At 43.5% G+C, this 24,810-nt stretch overlaps 1 protein-coding gene across 1 annotated transcript in view; it reads right to left on the reverse strand.

Moving 5' to 3' along the window:
- Window positions 1-720: 720 nt before the first annotated feature.
- The window catches only part of LOC120052606 (major facilitator superfamily domain-containing protein 3-like), a 31,070-nt gene continuing 6,980 nt past the window's right edge, over window positions 721-24,810 (reverse strand). The window contains exons 3-6 of the mRNA XM_038999657.1: window positions 17,669-17,816; window positions 11,591-11,691; window positions 6,940-7,049; window positions 721-2,939 (exon numbers count right to left, since the gene is read on the reverse strand). Of these exons, the coding sequence (XP_038855585.1) occupies window positions 2,748-2,939; window positions 6,940-7,049; window positions 11,591-11,691; window positions 17,669-17,816 (551 nt within the window). The 3' untranslated portion in view covers window positions 721-2,747. The remainder of the gene's footprint in view (window positions 2,940-6,939; window positions 7,050-11,590; window positions 11,692-17,668; window positions 17,817-24,810) is intronic.

Here is a 24,810-nt window from a genome sequence, read left to right on the forward strand (position 1 = left end):
TCTGAGAAGACAAGGGGCCAGGGACTTGAAGGGGTTAACTGCCTTTGTATGATTGATTGAACTGAAGCGATTCATCAGGATACTCTGTCTCACATTCAAGGGAGTCGAATGAATATGTATCTTCGTGTCATTTATCTTTGTTGTATCTGTATCATTTTCCAAAATCATATATTAAATGATCTGGGAAGTGTGTTAAGCCATGCCCTTTAAACTGGCAAGGGGAAAAAATTGGGCTGGTAGGGGTTATCTGGATTTTCTGCCAGGTTACCTATTGTACAGATGAAGACAAGTGTTGGGTTTTCCCTAATCTGATACATAACACCTGTAGCAAATACACGGATTACAACTGACTTGAAACAGACAAATTAGGCAATGTAATACTCAACAGTGATGTACTGCAGGAAAACTGAACACGCGACATCATCGCTCGATGTTACGTTAGAATTTAAATGGGTCTATTGATTAAATGGTCATTCATGTAGTCATTGTTCCAAACACCTGTGTTTTGATTCCCCGACAGAGAACCAAACCTGATCAATGTGTGTTGAAAATGCCAATACCACCTGTGATTTCTGAGAAATATCAATGCTGTAGCTAGAATGTGGTGGGTGTGTTGCATGGAGCAAGGGGAGAGGTATATGAGAGAGATGGAGTCACACACACACACACACACACAAAGAGCTATGGTTATCAGGAGGACCCTGATGTAATGAGATCTTTATCCAAAATGACATAGGGTGTGGATATATGAGAGACGTGTGTGAGGAAAACATAATTGTGTCCCAAGATTTGGCATGGTGTAATGTCCCCAACAATGGCTAGCCTCAATCCCATTCAGTCCACTGGATATAACCGGTATGATATATTCACTTTATGCTTCTATCTTTCAAATGTACAGGTGTTTACTATGATTCTTTTTTAGACTGATGCCAAAGTGACGGTATTAAAAACAGGTACGTTCAGGTAGAGGATTATTACAGGATATGACATTTGGGCAGCAGCTTTATTTAGTGACAATCTCTCAGCATGTGTCAGAGGCAGGGGTGTGCTTTGCAACAGGTGCTTTACATTAGTGTGGACTTGGCTGTATTGGTCAAAGTGACCTTGCTGATTATGACAGTTCATAACATGGCTGCTCTGGTTTTATCTCCCCACGGCTGTCCCTATCTGAAACTGCCGAGGCCTAGTGTCACTATGCCACCTCTGTGAACTGTCATCCCTTTGGCTTGTCCCCTGTGATTTTCATCCCTGTGACTATCTGTTATATTGTAATTCAGCCATCACAATGTGTGATACGGTAAACAAAAGACAGATGGTATTCAATCAGTGTGAGGCATTGGTTGAATATTTCAGTCCTTTTGCCAGTAGACGCCTCTCATCAGTCGAATGAACTGCACCACAATCTAAGTTGCTTCAACTGCTGTGATTAGATAAGGTGTGTGTTATTCTTAAGAACTTTACACATTATTTAACAACTCAAACAAGCAATATCAGCAGGTAGTTAAACAACCAGCATCTATGAAAAATTACATATAAATATAATTTCCCCCCAGAATTCATAAAAATGTACAATATATATTTTTAATTTTTTTTGTTGCCAATCTTGGAAAACTAACCACCATACAAAATGTAAGGCTACAGTACTGTTCTCGGTAATACTTTATTTGGATAGTCCATCTGTAGATATAGACCATCAGTAACATTTCAACTAACTATCTACTAACCCTAGCTGTAACCTAAACCGTTATCATAACCCTAAGCTTAGACCGTACCCTAACCTTAACCCTAAACCTAACAGTAACCATAGCAAGCAGTTGCTTATCAACAGATAGTTTGTTGATAGTATGACCATCTGTAGAGCATCTACAGATTTAAAATCCGGACTATATAAATAAAGTCTGACCTGGTTCTCTCTAATTGCGCTAACAACTAACCTAGGCTAGCAGAGTAATGGTTCAAGCTAGCTACCTCTAATCGAAATTTCACGCTAGCTAGCAAATGTTGTACTTTACAGCTCACTAGCTTCTTCTGCGTATCTTACAGTGTTGATAAGAGGTAGTAGGGATTCATTCAAAAATGTCACCACAGAACAAGTTCAAAAAGGAAACTGATATGACATATATAACCTTCATCGCTGGCTAATCAATGGCTAAGTATAACTGCTGGATAAAATTTTACTGCAGCCTTGGCAAATATGAAAATGGCTCAGATGGTACTGTATGTCCTCCAACAACCCCTTAACAGCTTTCCCATTTATTTATTTCCCTCCCTATCCCTTATGCTACTGATCCAATCCCCCCAACTCAATATAGCTACTCATCAGTGTCCTGGAAAAATCTTGTATAAAAAAGTTATCTTTTCAGGAATCTGAAACAATGTTGTTGTTGCCATATATTAATGGGAATTCACAAGGCTTTTTGAATGACTTATATTAGTATTAGATTCATTAATCTTTCACAGAACATGGAGTGGAATGTTCTGTGAAAAGTTCAATTTATGTTTAAAAAAAGTGAGAGTTTTTCTAGGACGCCGACGTACGACAGAATTTGCTTCGCACTCATGCAACACACTTCTTCCTCCTCCTCCTCAATCTCAGTGATCACCATCTCTAGTCCTGGACACCTATAGGGTGTGGAGGTTTTTGTTCCAACCCTACACTCACACACCTTGTTCAACGACTCAACTGATCATCGACCCCTTGAGTAGCTTGATCTGATGTGTTAGTAAGGGCTAGAACAAAAAGCTGATCACTTGGGCTCTTCCCTGAGCGCCCCTGTGTCTGTGGCCTTCCAGATGTGGAGGGCTGTCCCGGCAGAGAGGACCAGGAAAAGGAGGAAGGCGGTGGGAAAACCCACCCAGTCCACCAGGCCCCCTGCCAGGGCACCGAACATCAGTTTCCCCAGTACCTCCAGAGTGGACAGGAAACTGTAGTGGGTGGCCTGTAGAGAGAAGAGGAGAGGGTTAGGTAGGGACGAGCTCAGAGAGAGAAAAAACTAGAGACCACACCAACACAGATTACCTAACATCCCAGACTCCACCTCTCAGGCCCACAGCAACACAACAAGGCAACATAGCCAACGCATCTCCATGGGTCTCCACCCTCCACTGACACCTAAATGTTCACACAATGGCAACCCTATTCCATACACTCAGGTGTATGACATAAAGACTCTACAAATGAAACAATGTAAACTGCTAACCTCTTAACTGAATGGATTAATTTCAGCAGAAACCACTAAGACATCCGCTGTGGCATGCATAGTTATCAGTACAGTTCTGGCTATCCCTAAATCCACATGATCAAAGTGAGATGGATCTTAATCAATAAGGGGAGGGAGTGATCATGGTGAGCAGATGACTTAGATCATTAGAACTTTGGGGCGGTGAAAAGGCGACAAGGTCTTCCTTAGTTGTGCCTTTGACGCCATGTAACATAGCTCCTGTGTGGCTAACTGTAATTTAGCCAGTTACCTGACTCGGAAAATGTCACCGGCGACGAAACAAGAAAACTGTAAAGGAGACATTACCCAGGCATCTTTGTTGGGTCTCAGTATTGAGAAAAGTGCTGGTTTGAGCCAGGTTCACACAGTTGAAGTGCCTGTAGACCCGAGTTAAGTGAAGTGCTTTTATTCGGGCTAACTTGCTTAAGAGATTCCGTTTCTCTCTCCTGGGCCATCGACAAGCACTCATGGTATCAGCTTTCTGTCACTGGATATGACCTTAAAAAGGTAGCTATATGTGTCACTGTCATGAGAACATTTCAAATTAACCCCAGAGGTTATTAGCTTTGTTTCATTATGTTTTTCTTCCTTAATTGCCCAGATACAGCCCTGTATCCTCCTTGGCGTAGTTTTCCTAGTCAACGACTCCTTGGTAGAACTGTGGTAACTCGTCCCCTTCAGAATTGATTGAGTGCCGATTGAGAGGCTGCGGACAGAACACCTCCAGGCAGCGATGGCCCAGTTTAAACAGGACAAAATAAGTTATGTCAAAGAAGAGGGGGAGAGAGAGGGAAATATAGATATGTAAAAGGGGAGAGAGAGTTAGCTAGGAGAAGAAAATGGCCTTGTTAGTCCCAGCTGAAGGGTGGGTGTTGTTTCTGTGAGGAGGGCTACCTGTCCTGCCTGTTGACATCGTAGGATATAATCTAACTCCAGGAGTTTCCATTTTGCTCGCTAACATATCAGACCATTCCAGAGGCCGCCGGGTTTCAGAGAATTTTGTCTTCTATAAAAATCATCTCCTCCAAGTGGAGGTAAAAGGATGCGAGCTTCACTCTGTAAATGTGTGCATACGCTCAAAGATTGGGCCACATGCAAAAATGTTAACAATTGAGCAAATGCATCCCCATGACAAATAGCACTTGATTTCTGACACATCTCAAGGAATGACTTTACCTTTTAAAACATGATTTGAAGTTGAACATAATTGTCCGTTGACGACAAAAATGTAACCAATGGAGTTCAGTTTTTTGGTAAAGATCATTTTATCTTTATTTAACTAGGCACGTCAGTTAAGAACAAATTCTTATTTTCAATGAGTTTATACTTGCGTACTATTGAATGTGGCAGCGCAATACACAAGGGGTGGAACAGTGGCAAAGGTACCCACAGGACAAACAGAATAATATTAGTCTGATGACTGAAACGAAATGTGTATATTTACATGTGTGTCTTCTCTCATAGTTGCATTGAAAAGTTTGGTACATTAATTTAGGCCAAACTAAGTTATATTTGCCGTAGTATACAGTTTCTTTTGGACAATTGCCTAATTAATTACAATTGTTTGATACTGTTTCAGTGAATTTTTTTACATTTTGGTTATCTTCCAATGAAGGTAAACAACTTGCTGTACTTGTGCAGATGACATAAAGGAGCAATAGTTTGTTGTCATAAAGAAATCTTTAGTGCTGCCAGCTAACTTAAGTCACAAGTTGGTTCTCCACCCGGTGTCAGTACAGCTTCTCTTTGTTAAAGGTATTGGCTATTTTTTCCCTATTTGGCCAATTTTACGGTTTAGAAGGAGAGGATGTAGATGGCAAGAAATTCTGAATTCTGTATAAAACTCTCATATGCAGATAACATCTATGCTGGCTGGGTAGCATACAGGTTTTTAGCAAATGTTCGAAAAAGGCCCCTTCACAAAAGATATTGTGTCAAATCCAGTGCTCTTCAAATCCGCTTCCATGCATTTGTGAGGGTATTTACATGTCCTGTTTGAAATGTATAAAACCTGTCCATGCAGCATGCATAGGTCTTTATGAAACGCAACCTCTGTTTATGCTGAGTATAGGAGCTCTCAGCCATAAAACTCTCATATGCAGATAACATCCATGCACATCTTCAAATAATATTTTTGCAGGAATCTCCTTGCGAATGATTTTGCCGAAGATTGTATCTCCGCCGGGCTGGGCTTCATCTTCAAATAATATTTTTGCAGGAATCTCCAATTCCTTTTTAGATTCTAACTAATGTCTGAGTCTAAAGGAAATTAAGTTAATGTATATATAATTTGATATACAGAAGAATATACTTAACTGTCTTATGCTTTATATTATCTTGTTTGATATTGTACATTTAATTAAAACATAAGTTAGTTGAAATCAAATAAAATAATTTAAATACAGTAAGGCAATGTTAGTTTGGCAAAAAAAACCTAAGCAAACATTTGTGGGTTACATCTTTTGTCCAATGGAAAATAATTGTAAAAAAGGCAGATGACCTATGTAGCAAATTAGGCTAAAGTATCATTTGAGGGCTCACTAATGCAATAAAGTGAGCAGAAAGTAAACAAAATGTACACTAAATTATTTGTCTTTCACAGATAGATGTGGATATACAGTACAAGTCAAGAGTCTGGACACCTGCTCATTCAGGTGTTTATCTAGATTTTTTTCTTCTGTTTTCTGCATTGTGGAAAAATGGTGACGGCGTCGGAACTATGAAATAACAAATATGGAATCATTTAGTAACCAAGGAGGAGTGAAACAGATCAATGTGTTTAGATGAAAACATGAAACATTGAAAACATGGAGCAGAAGAGTAACGTTCACATCAGGAGTAAAGGAGTGCTGAACCAATAAAGGATTTATTCAAGTATGTGTTGATGACCAGAAATGTAATTTTTTTCCATTCTTTGAATGTTTTTACTTTTATGAAGAAAAAATACATCTGTTTAACTTTGTAAACTAAAGGTGTGTTTAGAATTATTTTTGTTGTATTAATGCTATTTAATCTCTCCTCAGACTAATATTATTCTGTTTGTCCTGTGGGTACCTTTGCCACTGTTCCACCCCTTGTGTATTGCGCTGTCATGGTGTATTTGTTGTACATTTTGTTGTACAGATGAATGTGGTAACTTCAGGCGCTTGGACCAGACTTGTGGAGGTCTCCAATTTTTTTCTGAGGTCTTGGCTGATTTCTTTTGATTTTCCCATGATGTCAAGCGAAGAGGCACTGAGTTTGAAGGTAGGCCTTGAAATACATCCACAGGTACACCTCCAATTATGTCAATTCACCTATCAGAAGCTTCTAAAGCCATAACATCATTTTCTGGAATTTTCCAAGCTGTTTAAAGGCACAGTCAACTTAGTGTATGTAAACTTCTGACCCACTGGAATTGTGATACAGTGAATTATAAGTGAAATAATCTGTCTGTAAACAATTGTTGGAAAAATTACTTGTGTCATGCACAAAGTAGATGTCCTAACCGACTTGCCAAAACTGTAGTTTGTTAACTTTGTGGAGTGGTTAAAAAACAAGTTTTTAATAACTCCAACCTAAGTATATGTAGACTTCCGACTTAAACTGTATGTGATTATTTAATATCACTGAAAAAAATTCAGATCTGTCTTTAATACTTGTTTCTCACATAAAGGACCTGACTTTGCCATGGGAAACAATGTTCTAGGTTGACAGGTGTGTAGAGGGTGACTCTTACCTGTACACTCTCCTCCGCTCTCTGTGTGCAGTGCATCATGGTTGTGAAGGTGAGCGTTGTGATGAGGCCGCCCAGAAAGTGCTGAATGCTCAAACTCAACACTGCCATACCTGAGGGGAAAACACAGTAACAGCCTTGACACTGTCTCAAACTCAACACAATATTGCGTAACATTATGGGTGCTTATATTTGTCCTATTTCACACGTGAATTGGGAATGTGTTTTTTGCATATACCACTCTCCCTAAGACCCTTGGAGAGTGGGGTCAAGGCCAGGGTCTGCCATTATCAACAGCGACCCTGGAACAATTAGGGGTTAAGTGCCTTGCTCAAGGGCGCATCGACAGATATTTCACCTTGTCGACTCAGGTATTCGAACTAGTGACCTTTCAGTTACTGGCCCAACGCTCTAACCGCTAGGCTACCTGCTGCATCCTGTCTTAAAGTGGTGTTATCTAAATTTGCCTCTTTCTTTTCACTCAGAGTCCCTACTGGATGGATGGTGTGAGAAGGAGAGCTCAGTGGCACAGCGTATATCAGTGGAGTCTGATCTGTCGCTGAACCGAGACAACAAAGGTGGAAGTGAGGGGGGTGCTGTCTCCTCGCGTTCCCCCAAACAAGTTGTTCCCTCTCAGAAGACAGCAGAACACAGGCGACACAGAGTGTCTCTCAGCTCCCACTGACGTTGAATTATTCACCGGAGATGTCGAGTTTTGCAGAATAAGACTTCTCCATTTCACAGGATTCAGAGAGCGAGACACTAACTCAGCGTATCAGAGTGAGAAAATGGGGCACTCATGTAATATTGAGAATTTTACAGCAAAACATTTTTTAATCTTTCACATCATTGTTCCTGCTCTAAAGAGGGAGGCCTCCGTTTCCAGAGTGAACAGCTCAACATAGGTTCAAACAGGTCACTGAGAAAGCTTCTGTTCTGCTTTCAGCTTTCCTTCAATTTAGTCGATTAAAATGGGATGTTTGTGAGAGATGCTCAAAGCGCTGTAAACTGACCTCTTCACGCACCTCTTCTTCCACCACATACAGAGCCTTCAGAAAGTATTCACACCCCTTGACCTTTTCACATTTTGTTGTGTTACAGCCTGAATTTAAAATGGATTAAATTGAGATGTTGTGTCACTGGTTTACACACAATACTCAATAATGTCAAAGTGGAATTATGTTTTTTGAAATGTTTACAAATGAATAAAAAATTAAAAGCTGAAATGTCTTGAGTCAATACGTTTTCAACCCCTTTGTTATGGAAAGCCTAAATAAGTTCAGGTGTAAAAATGTGCTTAACAAGTCACATAAGTTACATAGACTCTGTGTGCAATAATAGTGGTTAACATATATTTTTTTATGACTACCTCATCTCTGTACCCCACACATACAATTATCTGTAGTCCCTCAGTCGAGCAGTGAATTTCAAACACATAGACTAGGGAAGTTTTCCAATGCCTCACAAAGAAGGGCAGCTATTAGTAGATAAAAAGCACACATTGGATATTGCTTTGAGCATGGTGAAGTTATTAATTACACTTTGGATGGTGTATCAATACACCCAGTCACTACAAAGATACAGGCGTCCTTCTAAACTCAGTTGCTGGAGAGGAAGGAAACTGCTCAGGGATTTCACCATGTGGCCAGTGGTGACTTTAAAACAGTTACAGAGTTTAATGGCTGTGATAGGAGAAAACTGAGGATGGATCAACAACATTGTAGTTACTCCACAATACTAACCTAAATGACAGAAGAAATACAAATATTTCAAAACATGCATCCTGTTTGCAATAAGGCACTAAAGTAAATTAGCAAAAAAAAAAGTCAAAGTAATGAACTTTAAGTCCTGAATACAAAGCGCTATGTTTGGAACAAATCCAACACAACACATCACTGAGTACCACTCTTCATATTTTCAAACATGGTGGTGGCGGCATCATGTTATGGATATGCTTGTCATTGGCAAGGACTAGAAAGTTTTTATTAGGATAAAAATAAACGTAATAGAGCTAAGCACAGCCAAAATCCTAGAGGAAAATGTCTGCTTTCTAACAGACTCCGGGAGACAAATTCACCTTTCAGCAGGACAATAACCTAAAACACAAGGCCAAATATACACTGGAGTTGCTTACCAAGATGACATTGAATGTTGCTGAGTGGCCTAGTTAAAGTTTTGACTTAAATCGGCTTAAACATCTATGTCTCTTGAAACGATCAATAACCACTTGACAGAGCTTGAAGAATTAAAAAAATAATAATGTGCAAATATTGTACAATCCAGGTATGCAAAGCTTTTAGAGTCTTACCCAGAAAAACACAGCTGTATTCGCTGCCAAAGGTGATTCTAACATGTATTGACTCAGGAGTGTGAATACTTATGTAAATAATATATTTCTGTATTTCATTTTCAATACATTTGCAAAAATGTCTAAAAACATGTTTTCACTTTGTCATTATGGGGGTATTGTGTGTAGATGGGTAATAAAAAAAAATTAAAATCCATTTTGAATTCCAGCTGTAACACAACTTATTTATTTTTTATTTTCCCTTTATTTAACTAGGCAAATCAGTTAAGAACAAATTCTTATTTACAATGACGACCTAGGAACAGTGGGTTAACTGCCTTGTTCAGGGGCAGAACGACAGATTCGATCTAGCTGGCCCAACGCTCTAACCACTAGGCTACCTACCGCCCTCGAGACTAACTTAATGTGAAATAAGTCAAGGGGTATGAATACTTTCTGAAAGCACTGTATGTGTGTGTGTTGTATGTATAGGCCTTATGTACCAGGTCTCTATTGAAAAATGTATTTCTATCTCAACGAGACAAACCTGGTTCAATAAAGGTTCAATCAAGAAGGCCTGAATGTGAACGGGTTACACATATATTTTTTATTTATGTATAGGCCTAAATGTGGATGGGTTACACGTGACAAAATGTTATATGTATAGGCCTAAATGTGGATGGGTTACACGTGACAAAATGTTATATGTATAGGCCTAAATGTGGATGGGTTACACGTGACAAAATGTTATATGTATAGGCCTAAATGTGGATGGGTAACATAAGACACAATGTGTTATTTGTTTCGCCATGGGGTCAGGGGGTTAGAGTGTGGCCGTTGTAGATGCATACGATGGGTATCCAGTAAAGTCCATCATGTGTAGCAAAGCGGATGGATCTGCGAGCCCAGTGGGTTTGTTCATAATAGTCTTGACTACCTGTGTGAGTCAGTGAGGTCACATGGAGGTGCCTGCCTTCATTCATCAGTCACACATTTACCTGCCTCCTGCTCCCACTTTGTGCAAGGTGAAAGAAAGATGTCGAGCTACGGATAGACAAACAGATGTGGCTTGTGGGGGACTAGAGACACGGACAGGTCTAGATCAGTGGAAAAGGACATGCTGGTTAGAGTCAATGGTGTATGTCCATGGTTAGTGAACTGATGACATTGACCCCGTTTACATGCACACCAATATCCCGTTATTATTCGGGATACTCAAGTATTCTATTTTTGAGTTGACGCATCCCGTTTACAATAACCGCAAAAAGCTTGTATCACGGTCATAAGAAAGCCAGATAAGATGCCTGGGATATGCTGATGGGATACTGTAGCACGTAAACATCTTATGCCATTTACTGTTGATTTTCAGGCTCAGTTGTGCATATCATGGGTGTTGTGCATTCTATGGTGTTGTGTGATGATCTTTTTATCTGATTATCAAACAAATCACTTAACAAGTAGCCTACCTGTGCAGTTCCATCCACCATTATTAATTCCATAATAATTTTGCCTACTATAATTCATTTCCGATATTTCAAATCAAGTTTCTGCTTATAATTTCCGACATTTGGTAGGCCATTTGTTTGTAAACTGTAGTTTGATAGCCTACATGCAGCTTTGCTTCTGTCATAACTTGTTGCCCCAGAACACTAAATAAAGTAGTGCTCACCAGAATAATCTCTTATTTCAATAGAATGAATACATTAATCTAGTTAACACCAGTAAAGTTGTTTCGTTTAGGAACCGGGGAGAAAACACAATAACTGTGCAATTGGTCCTGTGCAAAATGTCCAAATGCCATCAGTTTGACTGGTTTTAAGGAAAGGAAAAGCTAAGAAAACGACTAAACAAGTTTCTGATAAGACTTTCTGATAAGACAGTTCGTCTTGGCTGCATATTTTATGTGGTTGAAATACTGTCTGCTTGCATAACAGTGTCAAAGACAAAACATTACACGCACATTCACATTTTCTCAAGAGATACTAAAAGAAAGAAATCAGACTTTTCCACTCCTGTTCCAGACACAAAATTAACATTTGTTGTCTAATTTTACTGTAAGAAATGCTGAAATTCTGCAGGAGTTAATATTATATTACTCTACATGTGAGAGGTTATAGACCTACAGTCAGTGTCCAGATTTCAGTTACTATTCCATTTAACCCATCTGAACTTCAATGAGGAATATTCTGTTTATTCATGGATACAGGGATACTCGTGAGCAGGATATCAAAGGTGCATGTAAACAGCTTATCCCGAACAAGACCTTAAGCGGGATATGAGCTACTATCTGGAATACTGTGCGCATGTAAACGTGGTCAATGCTGCCTAGTCAAGTTGTGGTCAGAGTGCGGTCTGGTCTTCTCTCACCTTTCATGAGTGGAGAAGGTTCCAGCACGGTCAGGAGGGAGCTCTGGAACACCATGCTGACAGTCCGCATCACAAATACCCGCCTCATCAGAGAGCCAATACTGTGGAGACACACAAGACAGACAACCAGTCACAAATGCCATTTGACACACACACAGGCAAAGAATACTGTGTAGTATGTGTATGCTAACAAAAACAAACACCATATTTCCTTCTACAGTAGCACACACACCCACACTCCAGGGTTTCCATGAGGAAAATGTGGCACCGGACATTTGACTGGCAGCATTTTAATTTACTGGACATTCGAGAATTTTTTTAACCTCTTTTTCTCCCCAATTTCGTGGTATCCAATTGGTTGTTACAGTCTTGTCCCATCGCTGCCACTCCCGTACGGACTCGCGAGAGGCGAAGGTCGAGAGCCGTGCATCCTCCGAAACACAACCCAGCCAAGCCACAATGCTTCTTGACACAATGCCCGCTTAACCCGGAAGCCAACCGCACCAATGTGTTGGCGGAAACACCGTACACCTGGCGACCGTGTCAGCGTGCATTGCGCCCGGCCCGCCACAGGAATCACTAGTGCGCGAAGGGACAAGAACATCCCTGCCGGCCAAACCCTCCCCTAACCCGGACGACGCTGGGCCAATTGTGCCCCGCCCTATGGGTCTCCTGGTCGCGGCCGGCTGCGACAGAGCCTGGAATCAAACCAGGATCTCTTGTGGCACAGCTAGCACTGCGATACCTGACATTTGAGAAATTTACCAAACCCATACGTAACATGATCAGGGCGTCCACCCACGGTATTCAGAATGACAGAAATCACATTTAAATTATAGTAATTCATCTTAACAAATCATGAACCTCAAGGATGAACGGTGTGGGTCTTCTTGCCGAATTCCATTTAAAGATGTTAGAATAACTCCCACATTTACTTTTGCTCAGCCAACAAGACGAGTAATGAACAACCAAACCACAAGCCTATGTCAATCTACTAACCCCAATGTGTTATTTGTTTAGGCTCTGTAATCCAGCACTTTGAATTTGAAATGATACAATGACTATGAAGTGCAGACTGTCAGCTTAATTTGAGTGTATTTTCATCCATATCAGGTGAACCGTTTAAAAATGAATGGTAAATAATGTAATCATTGCGTGCTAGGAATATGGGACTACTTTAATACACATAAGTGAATTTGTCCCAATATTTGTTGTCCCCTAAAATGAAGGGACTATGTACAAAAAGTGGTGTAATTTCTAAACGGTTCACCCACTATGAATGAAAATACCCTAAAATGAAAGCTGACAGTCTGCACTTTAAACTCGCTCATTGTATCATTTCAAATCCAAAGTGCTGGATTACAGACCCAAAACAAAACAAACAAAACATGTGTCACTGTCCCGATACTTTTGGAGCTCACTGTAGGTTACTGGTTTCAATAACATAAAGTTTTTATAAAATAATTGCATCCACATTTGGTCTTATTTTGGCTAGACTACTTTAAAGAATGGTAAACATGCCTCATAATATGTAGTATAATGTTCAGGTTTCAAACTATTTAGTATATGTTTTCCAAATGCATACGGCCTCCAGCTCATTGCAAAGTGGTGTGTGACGCACTGAAGCCTACCTGCCATTATAGGCACTTAGAATGGCGAATGGGAAGTGCACTTCAAATACCAGTTGAGAAATAAAAATAGTATCTCTTTTTTATCATGCTATCAAAATTGTTTTTAACATGAGATTTTAGTTAGAATTGTTGCACAATGATTGGGCTTATAAAAGCACATTTCCCTCCAGCAGCACCAGGAGCTGTAGCTGCAGGTCTCGTGCTGTCAAAGATGTTCAGCTTAAACTAGGCTCTGTATGCTAGGCTCTACATGCTAGGCTTTGTATGCTAGGCTCTGTATGCTAGGCTCTGTATGCTAGGCTCTGTATGCTAGGTTCTGTATGCTAGACTCTGTATGCTAGGCTCTGTATGCTAGGCTCTGTATGCTAGGTTCTGTATGCTAGACTCTGTATGCTAGACTCTGTATGCTAGACTCTGTATGCTAGGCTCTGTATGCTAGGCTCTGTATGCTAGGCTCTGTATGCTAGGCTCTGTATGCTAGGTTCTGTATGCTAGGTTCTGTATGCTAGACTCTGTATGCTAGACTCCGTATGCTAGACTCCGTATGCTAGGCTCCGTATGCTAGGCTCTGTATGCTAGACTCTGTATGCTAGGCTCTGTATGCTAGGCTCTGTATGCTAGGTTCTGTATGCTAGGCTCTGTATGCTAGACTCTGTATGCTAGGCTCTGTATGCTAGGCTCTGTATGCTAGGTTCTGTATGCTAGACTCTGTATGCTAGACTCTGTATGCTAGGCTCTGTATGCTGGGCTCTGTATGCTGGGCTCTGTATGCTAGGCTCTGTATGCTGTGCGTGTGTGATAAATAAGAATCATAACGACTAACAAAAATATACACATGCCAATTTAATTCCACTAAATTATGGAAATTAACCCATAGACCAATAAGCATGACTGGTCAAATGTATTTACATCAACTGGCATTTCCATCAATGAATAGGCTAAAAGGCATTATTTTGCTATGGGATTTTTTTTTCTCTCCCAGACAATTGGCCGGTGCAAATTTTATTTATCAGCTTAAAAAATATATATTGGCCATAAGCCGGCTATTACCGGCTAACGGAAACCGTGACACACACACACGACGTGTCCCCAGACGCTAATTGATTCCTTGTTAGTCTAAGAGCTGTGTCTCCCGATAGGCATGGGGTAATCAATAACCCAAGGAGCTCCCCACTTCTCACCCCCTTAGAGCATTGTGTTGTGTGTGTGTGTGTGTGTGTGTGTGTGTGTATCTCCCAGGGATTACCTCTGTGCCAATCAGTCCCCAAAGGATCCTGTCAATCAGACAAACCAGACACGTGTCACTGTCTGGTATCTGACATCTATACCATCTGACAAGGACATTACCACATGGACATTACCACAGCTTAGTTTGATTTAACTATGACATGAGAAATAGACCAACTATACTTAAATCTGATACCAAATAGTATCTGTCCATTCTGTCAGTCTTTACGTCTACAGGCTCTACAACACCTCTCTCATTTCTCCTTCTTTACCCTTTCCACCAGAAAACCAATCTGCTGTCATTCACATGCTAAAAACATTCTTTCCCTCATTTTTATTCTCTCCTTCTCAATGACACTCTTTCAAATCTGGCTCTCTGAGGAGTTGCAGTAGTGATGGGGTGAGAGGAGAACCTGCCTCGCTACTGACACCTCACACGGGCCGGGCTGCGATACCATATAGGCTCTCGGGTTGCCGATGGCGATCTGTGTGAGGCGGTCAGTCTCTGACCACTCAGGCGTTTCTGATGGGGCCCAGGATAAATGTTCAAATTTGATTTGAGAGCATTGAGACGGCTTGGTGGATTAGCTTTGTGTAGTGTGTATATGTGTGCTTGTGTGTTGGGAGGTGGGGGAGAGTGGTGGTGAGTCATTCTGTGGGAATCTGGAGTGGGTGTACAGTGTCAGGTGAACGCACCTCTGTGTGTGAAAATGTGACTATTCTGCCCGAGTCCTAACGAAGACATCAAAACTATGAAATAACACATATGGAATCATGTAGTAACCAAAAAAAGTGTTAAACAAATCAAAATATGTTTAATAAAGATTAGGGGGATAAAAATTAGGGGGAAGGGTAGGAAGGAGGACAGAGGAAGAGTGAGAGAAAAATAGACGGATGTTGAGGATAGCAACAGAGAGTCTGAGAAACAAACTGCACAATTCCTTCTCTTTCCCACTCTATCCCTATTCCTTGTATGGGATGTTTCTCTCTTTGCTTCTGAACTCTTCTCTACATTTTGTGAAGGTATCCATTGATTCACTGCATGGCAGCTAAGTGAAATTGTTCTGTCTCAGACCCAACTCAATCAGGGCACTGTGACTCCCTACCCACATTTCAGTGCCGATGGGGATGCAGGCATCTTGGATAAGGCCATCAAGGCCAAAGGTGAGGTTGTCTCTCTCTCTCTCTCTCACTCTCACTCTCACACACACACACACACACACACACACACACACACACACACACACACACACACACACACACACACACACACACACACACACACAGTCACGTTCTGACCTTAGTACTTTTTTTATGTCTTTATTTTAGTTTGGTCAGGGCATGAGTTGGGGTGGGCATTCTATGTTGTTTTTCTATGTTTTGTTCTGGAGGTAATTTTCTATGTGTTTGGCCTAGTATGGTTCTCAATCAGAGGCAGGTGTCAGTCGTTGTCTCTGATTGGGAGCCATATTTAGGTAGCCTGTTTTCTATTGTGTTTTGTGGGTGATTGTTTCCGGTTATGGGTTTGCACCTTTCGGGACTGTTTCGATTTTCGTTTGTATCATTCACTTTGTTATTTTGTATTTTTTAGTGTTCAGTTTTAATATATTAAAATGGACACTTACCACGCTGCACATTGGTCCGATCCTTCTTACTCCTCGTCAGACGAAGAGGAGAATCATTACACACACACACACACACACACACACACACACACACACACACACACACACACACACACACACACACACACACACACACACACACCCAATGTGGGTGATATCTGTGCACAGAAAGGGACGCTAAAATGGGCACTATAGATAGTGTTGCTTCTAAACGCTAACAAGAGAGTGCTGCCTCTGAACGCTAACAAGAGAGTGCTGCCTCTGAACGCTAACAAGAGAGTGCTGCCTCTGAACGCTAACAAGAGAGTGCTGCCTCTGAACGCTAACAAGAGAGTGCTGCCTCTGAACGCTAACAAGAGAGTGCTGCCTCTGAACGCTAACAAGAGAGTGCTGCCTCTGAACGCTAACAAGAGAGTGCTGCCTCTGAACGCTAACAAGAGAGTGCTGCCTCTGAACGCTAACAAGAGAGTGCTGCCTCTGAACGCTAACAAGAGAGTGCTGCCTCTGAACGCTAACAAGAGAGTGCTGCCTCTGAACGCTAACAAGAGAGTGCTGCCTCTGAACGCTAACAAGAGAGTGCTGCCTCTGAACGCTAACAAGAGAGTGCTGCCTCTGAACGCTAACAAGAGAGTGCTGCCTCTGAACGCTAACAAGAGAGTGCTGCCTCTGAACGCTAACAAGAGAGTGCTGCCTCTGAACGCTAACAAGAGAGTGCTGCCTCTGAACGCTAACAAGAGAGTGCTGCCTCTGAACGCTAACAAGAGAGTGCTGCCTCTGAACGCTAACAAGAGAGTGCTGCCTCTGAACGCTAACAAGAGAGTGCTGCCTCTGAACGCTAACAAGAGAGTGCTGCCTCTGAACGCTAACAAGAGAGTGCTGCCTCTGAACGCTAACAAGAGAGTGCTGCCTCTGAACGCTAACAAGAGAGTGCTGCCTCTGAACGCTAACAAGAGAGTGCTGCCTCTGAACGCTAACAAGAGAGTGCTGCCTCTGAACGCTAACAAGAAAGTGCTGCCTCTGAACGCTAACAAGAGAGTGCTGCCTCTGAACGCTAACAAGAGAGTGCTGCCTCTGAACGCTAACAGGAGAGTGCTGCCTCTGAACGCTAACAGGAGAGTGCTGCCTCTGAACGCTAACAGGAGAGTGCTGCCTCTGAACGCTAACAAGAGAGTGCTGCCCCTGAACGCTAACAAGAGAGTGCTGCCTCTGAACGCTAACAGGAGAGTGCTGCCTCTGAACGCTAACAAGAGAGTGCTGCCTCTGAACGCTAACAAGAGAGTGCTGCCTCTGAACGCTAACAAGAGAGTGCTGCCTCTGAACGCTAACAAGAGAGTGCTGCCCCTGAACGCTAACAAGAGAGTGCTGCCTCTGAACGCTAACAAGAGAGTGCTGCCTCTGAACGCTAACAGGAGAGTGCTGCCTCTGAACGCTAACAGGAGAGTGTTACGTCTGAACGCTAACAGGAGAGTGTTACGTCTGAACGCTAACAGGAGAGTGCTGCCTCTGAACGCTAACAGGAGAGTGTTACGTCTGAACGCTAACAGGAGAGTGTTACGTCTGAACGCTAACAGGAGAGTGCTGCCTCTGAACGCTACCTGAACTGGGAGAGCAGCAGGCCACCGAGGGAGGAGCCACAGATTGAGAAGCACATGGCGATCATGCCGTTCCAGAACCCCAGCTCCCGGGCTGTCATGTGATGGTCCAAAAGGAAGAGAGGGAACATGGTCACCGCACCCTGCTCACCTGTGGATAGAGAGAGAGAGAGAGAGAGAGAGAGAGAGAGAGAGAGAGAGAGAGGACAAACCAGTTGGAGTTCAGGTTAGACAAAAGAGAGTTAGACTCTAAACACAAATCTGTTCATCTGTAGTTTTAGTCGTTTTATCTACAACATAGCCAAGAGTCAACTACGATGGATTAGCCATTGTTGGAAATAAACACACTCAAAAACACCCACAATCCACCTCCTGTGACAGAGCTATTTAAAGGAAAAAAGGAAGAAGAAAACAATAGTGGATGTCTTCACTGTGTATGACAACTCCAACTTTCTTAAACACTGTGACAGTGAACAAAGCAGTTACTTTTAATAGACTGGACAATGTTATATTGGTGCTTTCTTAATCTAACAACATACACTATTCCTAGATATTATCAATAATAGATGTAAAAAAAACAACAATGAATAACATGCGTAATTTTTCAAAAGGGCCTAATGTAAAACTTCCTCAGATAACACAAGCCTCAGTCACAGAGCTTTCGGGTGAAATAAAAGTCTGTCAGTGAGACAATAGTGTCTCTGTCGCTGTGTGGTTTCGAAGGCGGGACAATGTTCTGCCGAACGACGCTGTAAAATATTCAGCGCTGCCGCCATTATTAATGGAGAGTGACTTCACAAAGACAGGGAGACGGAGTGTTGAGTGACAGCTCAGAGACTGCTGTCAAAGAGACGACACACACACACACACACACACACACACACACACACACACACACACACACACACACACACACACACACACACACACACACACACACACACACACTTGGCCAGAAGAAAAACAAAAATAGAGAGAGAATCTTTCACATGAAATGGAGAAGGATATCAAAAAGAGTTCTTAGAGAAGACGCTGAAAACCTCCTGGCACACGGGAACGCTACGACAACGTACACGTTATGACAACGCTATGTGACAGCCAAGCTAAATGTATGGCAGGAGAATGAGAGGGATAAACAGAGGTTGCTATGATGACATATTCATTCAGCGTCTATATTCTATATTCCAAGGCAGCACTAACATAAACAGCTATCAGCTACTGTACTACTCACTATTTCCCACCATCACCGGTTGAAACCTGGGGAACTTTTTATCATCCAACAGGGTAGATAGTTTGAGCATTTGTCATTACGGCAAGACATTACTTAAATGGGCAATCTGCCATTGCTACATCAATTTTTTGACTTTGAAATGATCGATATACACCCATTGATTCTTGAAGAATATATACTGAGTGTACAAAACATTAGGAACACATACCTAATATTGAGTTGCACCCCATTTTGCCCTCAGAACAGCCTCAATTTGTCAGGGCATGGACTCTACAAGCTATTGAAAGCGTTTCACAGGGATTCTGGCCCATATTGACTACAATGCTTCCCACAAATGTGTCAAGTTGGCTGGATGTCCTTTGGGTGGTTGACCATTCTTGATACACATGGGAAACTGTTGAGCGTGAAAAACCCTCAAACCGGGGTGCCTGGCACCTATTGCCATTCCCTGTTCAAAGGCACTTAAATCTTTTGTTTTGCCCATTCAACCTCTGAATGGCACACACACAATCCATGTCTCAATTGTCTCAAGGCTTAAAAAGCATTTTTTTACCTGTCTCCTCCCCTTCATATACACTGATTGAAGTGGATTTAACAAGTGACATCAATAAGGGATCATAGCTTTCACGTGGATTCACCTGGTCAGTCTATGTCATGGAAACAGCAGGTGTTCCTAATGTTTTGTACACTCAGTGTAATTCAAATGCCTCATGAGCTTAGTTAAATTCTTTTACTCCATCAAGACCCCAAATATACATTTGTTTTACTCTTTTGTTTGTAAACAGTGTAGGTCTTATTGTAAACAAACACTGCATCAAAATAGCCAAAAAATATGGTTATAACTATAATTTTGATGTCATATTTAATTTTTACATTTGAGTCATTTAGCAGACTCTCTTATCCAGAGTGACTTACAGTTAGTGCATTCATCTTAAGATAGTTAGGTGGGACAACCACATATCACTGTCATAGTAAGTACATTTTATCTCAATATAGTAGCTATCAGCAAAGTCAGAGTTAGTAAGGGAGGAAAAGTGTTAGTTCACAAAATGCATTTTTATGCAGGGGGGGGGGGGGGGGGTGCTCTGCTGTCCTAGCTTAAGGGGGAAGCCAGTTCCACCATTGGGTTGTGCAAGGGAAGAGAAGAGCTTGGACTGGGCTGAGCAGGAGCTGTCCTCCCGTAGGGGTGGGAGGGCCAAGAGACCAGAGGTGCTCAGGTTGGGGTGTAGGGTTTGAGCATAGCCTGAAGGTAGGGAGGGGCAGTTAGTCACTCATGGGATGGTCAGTCCTTGCATCCATAGCTCTGTCTATGAATTTGAGAGTGGTTACATTCCTCCAACCCCATCCCTGAGCTATTTACCAAAACACTGGATAGGGTAACACCTTTGTTGTTGTTTGAACAACAGATTGTTCTTTTAAAGCCTTTATGATGTCTAATAACCCGCAGGCTACTGTTGCACATGGAAACCATGTGTTTGATGTATTTGATACCAATCCACTCACTCCACTCCAGCCATTACCACGAGCCCTGTCCTCTCCAATTAAGGTGCCACCAACCTCCTATGCTTGATTCTTTACCAGTGGTTCTGTGTCTACAGCTTTCAGTGCTCCCACTGCTTCAAACTCATTATTTCTTTAAAAGGGGGGTGCAGACAAACACAACAGGGCTGATTATTCAATTCTATAAATATTCTCAAAGCAACAATTGTCCATTTCAGTGGGGATTTCATTAGGCATCCACAAAGAAGAAACTAGTAGAGAGGGGGGTATGGGAGAAAGATAGAGAGACAGAGAGTGGGATAGAGACAGAGGGGGAGAAAGACAGAGAGAGAGAGAACAACAGAGACAGAAAATGGGAAAAGGTGGAGAGAAAAATAATGGATAAGAGAGAAAAACAGAGAGAGAGGGGTAAGGGAGAAACATGAACAGACAGAGAGAGAGGGGTAAGGGAGAAACATGAACAGACAGAGAGAGAGGGTTAAGAGAGAAACATGAACAGACGGAGAGAGAGGGGTAAGAGAGAAACATGAACAGACAGAGAGAGAGGGGTAAAAGAGAAACATGAACGGACAGAGAGAGGGATAAGGGAGAAACATGAACAGACAGAGAGAGAGGGGTAAGAGAGAAACATGAACAGACAGAGAGAGAGGGTTAAGGGAGAAACATGAACAGACAGAGAGAGAGGGTTAAGGGAGAAACATGAACAGACAGAGAGAGAGGGGTAAGGGATAAACATGAACAGACAGAGAGAGAGGTAAGAGAGAAACATGAACAGACAGAGAGAGAGAGGTAAGGGAGAAACATGAACAGACAGAGAGAGAGGGGTAAGAGAGAAACATGAACAGACAGAGAGAGGGGTAAAAGAGAAACATGAACGGACAGAGAGAGAGGGGTAAGGAAGAAACATGAACAGACAGAGAGAGAGGGGTAAGAGAGAAACATGAACAGACAGAGAGAGAGGGGTAAGAGAGAAACATGAACAGACAGAGAGAGAGGGGTAAAAGAGAAACATGAACGGACAGAGAGAGGGATAAGGGAGAAACATGAACAGACAGAGAGAGAGGGGTAAGAGAGAAACATGAAAAGACAGAGAGAGAGGGGTAAGAGAGAAACATGAACAGACGGAGAGAGAGGGGTAAGAGAGAAACATGAACAGACAGAGAGAGAGGGTTAAGGGAGAAACATGAACAGACAGAGAGAGAGGGGTAAGGGAGAAACATGAACAGACAGAGAGAGAGGGGTAAGAGAGAAACATGAACAGACAGAGAGAGAGGGGTAAGTTAAGGGAGAAACATGAACAGACAGATAGAGAGGGGTAAGAGAGAAACATGAACAGACAGAGAGAGAGAGGGGTAAGGGAGAAACATGAACAGACAGAGAGAGAGGGGTAAGAGAGAAACATGAACAGACAAGAGAGAGAGAGGTAAGGGAGAAACATGAACAGACAGAGAGAGAGGGGTAAGAGAGAAACATGAACAGACAGAGAGAGAGAGAGAGGGGTAAAGGAGAAACATGAACAGACAGAGAGAGAGGGGTAAGGGAGAAACATGAACAGACAGAGAGAGAGAGGTAAGGGAGAAACATGAACAGACAGAGAGAGAGGGTTAAGGGAGAAACATGAACAGACAGAGAGAAGGGGGTAAGGGAGAGAGATAGTGAGAATGATTTATGGAGAGAGACAGGGTTTATAGAGGAGGAGGGATGCAGAAAAATGGGCAAAATGTGGAAGAATGAGACTGAGGAGAATGAGGAATTTGGTACAGGAGGGGTGATGGGGAGAGGAGGGTTGACAGGTTGCTGATGGGAAACAAGAGGTGTTTGTGTACGAGTAAGAAAGAAAGAAAGAAATAGTGAGAGAGAGAAGAGGAGGAGGGATCAGCATGAGAGGGTAGGTGGGGTGAAGGGTCAATTAGGACACAGAATGGTCAGGTAACAGAGTGATCACATGAAGCTCAGACACTAGAGGCCAGGATCAGATGGGATCACGAGGACACTTAGGAGAAAACAAGACACAAAACACACCCTGGGAACACGACAGAGAGAGAGGCCCAGTAAATCAGTAAGCTACAGTTCTACGTACACCTTCCATAGACAATAGACACCCCACACCCTCACATGACCAGCCCTATTGACACACACACACTAACAGCAATCCCTACAGGTGTGCACTTTGCAGGGTGTCACAGAGTTTGTTGAACCCCTAAGGAACTAGGCTGAAGCATGGGGAAAAAACTTGAACCCCACCCACCCTACCCAGATGGGTCACTTTGCTAAAATGCTCTTACGTTACCAACTATGTTTTACTCCCATAACCACATGAACTATAACTGTCCTCTCTAACCTTTCTACAGAAAGCTGTTGCACTACAGAGCTCCATAGTACCAAGAGATCCACACCATTCCATCAATCAGGGGTCCTAACATTCCATGTAGGACTGGGCGATATGGCCAAAATAACATATCACATTCTTTTGACTGCATGGCAGTATGTAACGGCAGTCTAGCTCTTCCTCCTCCTCGGACGAGGAGAGGCGAGAAGGATCGGAGGACCAATGTGCAGCGTGGTAAGTTTCCATGATTTAATGAACATGAAAACAAGACACTATACAAAAATACAAACAAACTAACCGTCACAGTCCCATGTGGCACAAACACTGACACAGAAAACAACCACCCACAAAATCCCAACACAAAACAAGCCACCTATATATGATTCTCAATCAGGGACAACGATTGACAGCTGCCTCTGAGAACCATATTAGGCTGAACACAGAAACAGACAAACTAGACACACAACATAGAATGCCCACCCAGCTCACGTCCTGACCAACACTAAAACAAGCACAACACATAAGAACTCTGGTCAGGACGTTACAGTACCCCCCTCCTGAGGTGCGGACTCCGAACGCACCCCTAAAACTCAAGAGGAGGGTCTGGGTGGGCATCTGTCCGTGGTGGCGGCTCCGGCGCAGGACGAGGACACCACTCCACCATTGTCTTTGTCCCCCTCCTTAGCGTCCTTTGAGTGGCGACCCTCGCCCCCGACCCTGGTCTAGGAACCTTCATAAAGGTCCCCCCTAGATAGAGGAGACAGCTCAGGACAGAGTGGTAGCTCAGGACAGAGTGGTAGCTCAGGACAGAGAGGTAGCTCAAGACAGAGAGGTAGCTCAGGACAGAGAGGTAGCTCAGGACAGAGAGGTAGCTCAGGACAGAGAGGCAGCTCTGGACTGAATGGTCGCTCCGGACTAATGGCAGCTCCGGACTGAGTGGCAGCTCCGGACTGAGTGGCAGCTCCGGACTGGAGGGCAGCTCATGACTGGAGGGCAGCTCATGACTGGAGGGCAGCTCATGACTGGAAGGCAGCTCATGACTGGAAGGCAGCTCATGACTGGAGGGCAGCTCATGACTGGAGGGCAGCTCATGACTGGCGGGCAGCTCATGACTGGCGGGCAGCTCATGACTGGAAGGCGGCTCTGGCAGCTCCTGACTGGCTGGCGGCTCTGGCAGCTCCTGACTGGCTGGCGGCTCTGGCAGCTCCTGACTGGCTGGCGGCTCTGGCAGCTCCAGGCTCTGGCGGCTCTTGACTGACGGACGGCTCTAGCGGCTCCTGACTGACGGACGGCTCTGAACGCTCGGGACAGACGGGCGGCTCTGAAGGCTCGGGACAGACGGGCGGCTCTGAAAGCTCGGGACAGACGGGCGGCTCTGAAGGCTCGGGACAGACGGATGGCTCAGATGGCGCTAGGCAGACGGATGGCTCAGATGGCGCTGGGCAGACGGATGGCTCAGATGGCGCTGGGCAGGCAGGCAGCTCAGACGGCACTGGGCAGACGGATGGCTCAGACGGCGCTGGGCAGGCGGATGGCTCAGACGGCGCTGAGCAGACGAGCAGTGCAGGCGGCGTTGGACAGACGGCCGACTCTGACCTGCTGAGGCACACAGTAGGCCTGGTGCGTGGTGCCGGAACTGGTGGTACCGGACTGGAGACACGCACCTCAAGGCTAGTGCGGGGAGCAGGAACAGGGCACACTGGACTCTCGAGGCGCACTATAGGCCTGGTGCGTGGTACCGGCACTGGTGGTACCGGGCTGAGGGCACGCACCTCAGGGCGAGTGCGGGGAGAAGGAACAGTACGTACAGGGCTCTGGAGACGCACAGGAGGCTTGGTGCGTGGTGCCGGAACTGGAGGTACTGGGCTGGAGACACGCACCACAGGGAGAGTGCGTGGAGGAGGAACAGGGCTCTGGAGACGCACTGGAAGCCTGGTGCGTGGTGTAGGCACTGGTGGTACTGGGCTGGGGCGGGAAGGTGGCGCCGGATATACCGGACCATGAAGGAGTACACAAGCTCGTGAACACCGAGCCTGCCCAACCTTACCAGGTTGAGTGTTCCCCGTAGCCCTGCCAGTGCGGCGA

This window comes from Salvelinus namaycush, chromosome 1 (genome assembly GCF_016432855.1).
Source record: "Salvelinus namaycush isolate Seneca chromosome 1, SaNama_1.0, whole genome shotgun sequence".
In the NCBI taxonomy this organism is placed as follows: Eukaryota; Metazoa; Chordata; class Actinopteri; order Salmoniformes; family Salmonidae; genus Salvelinus; species Salvelinus namaycush.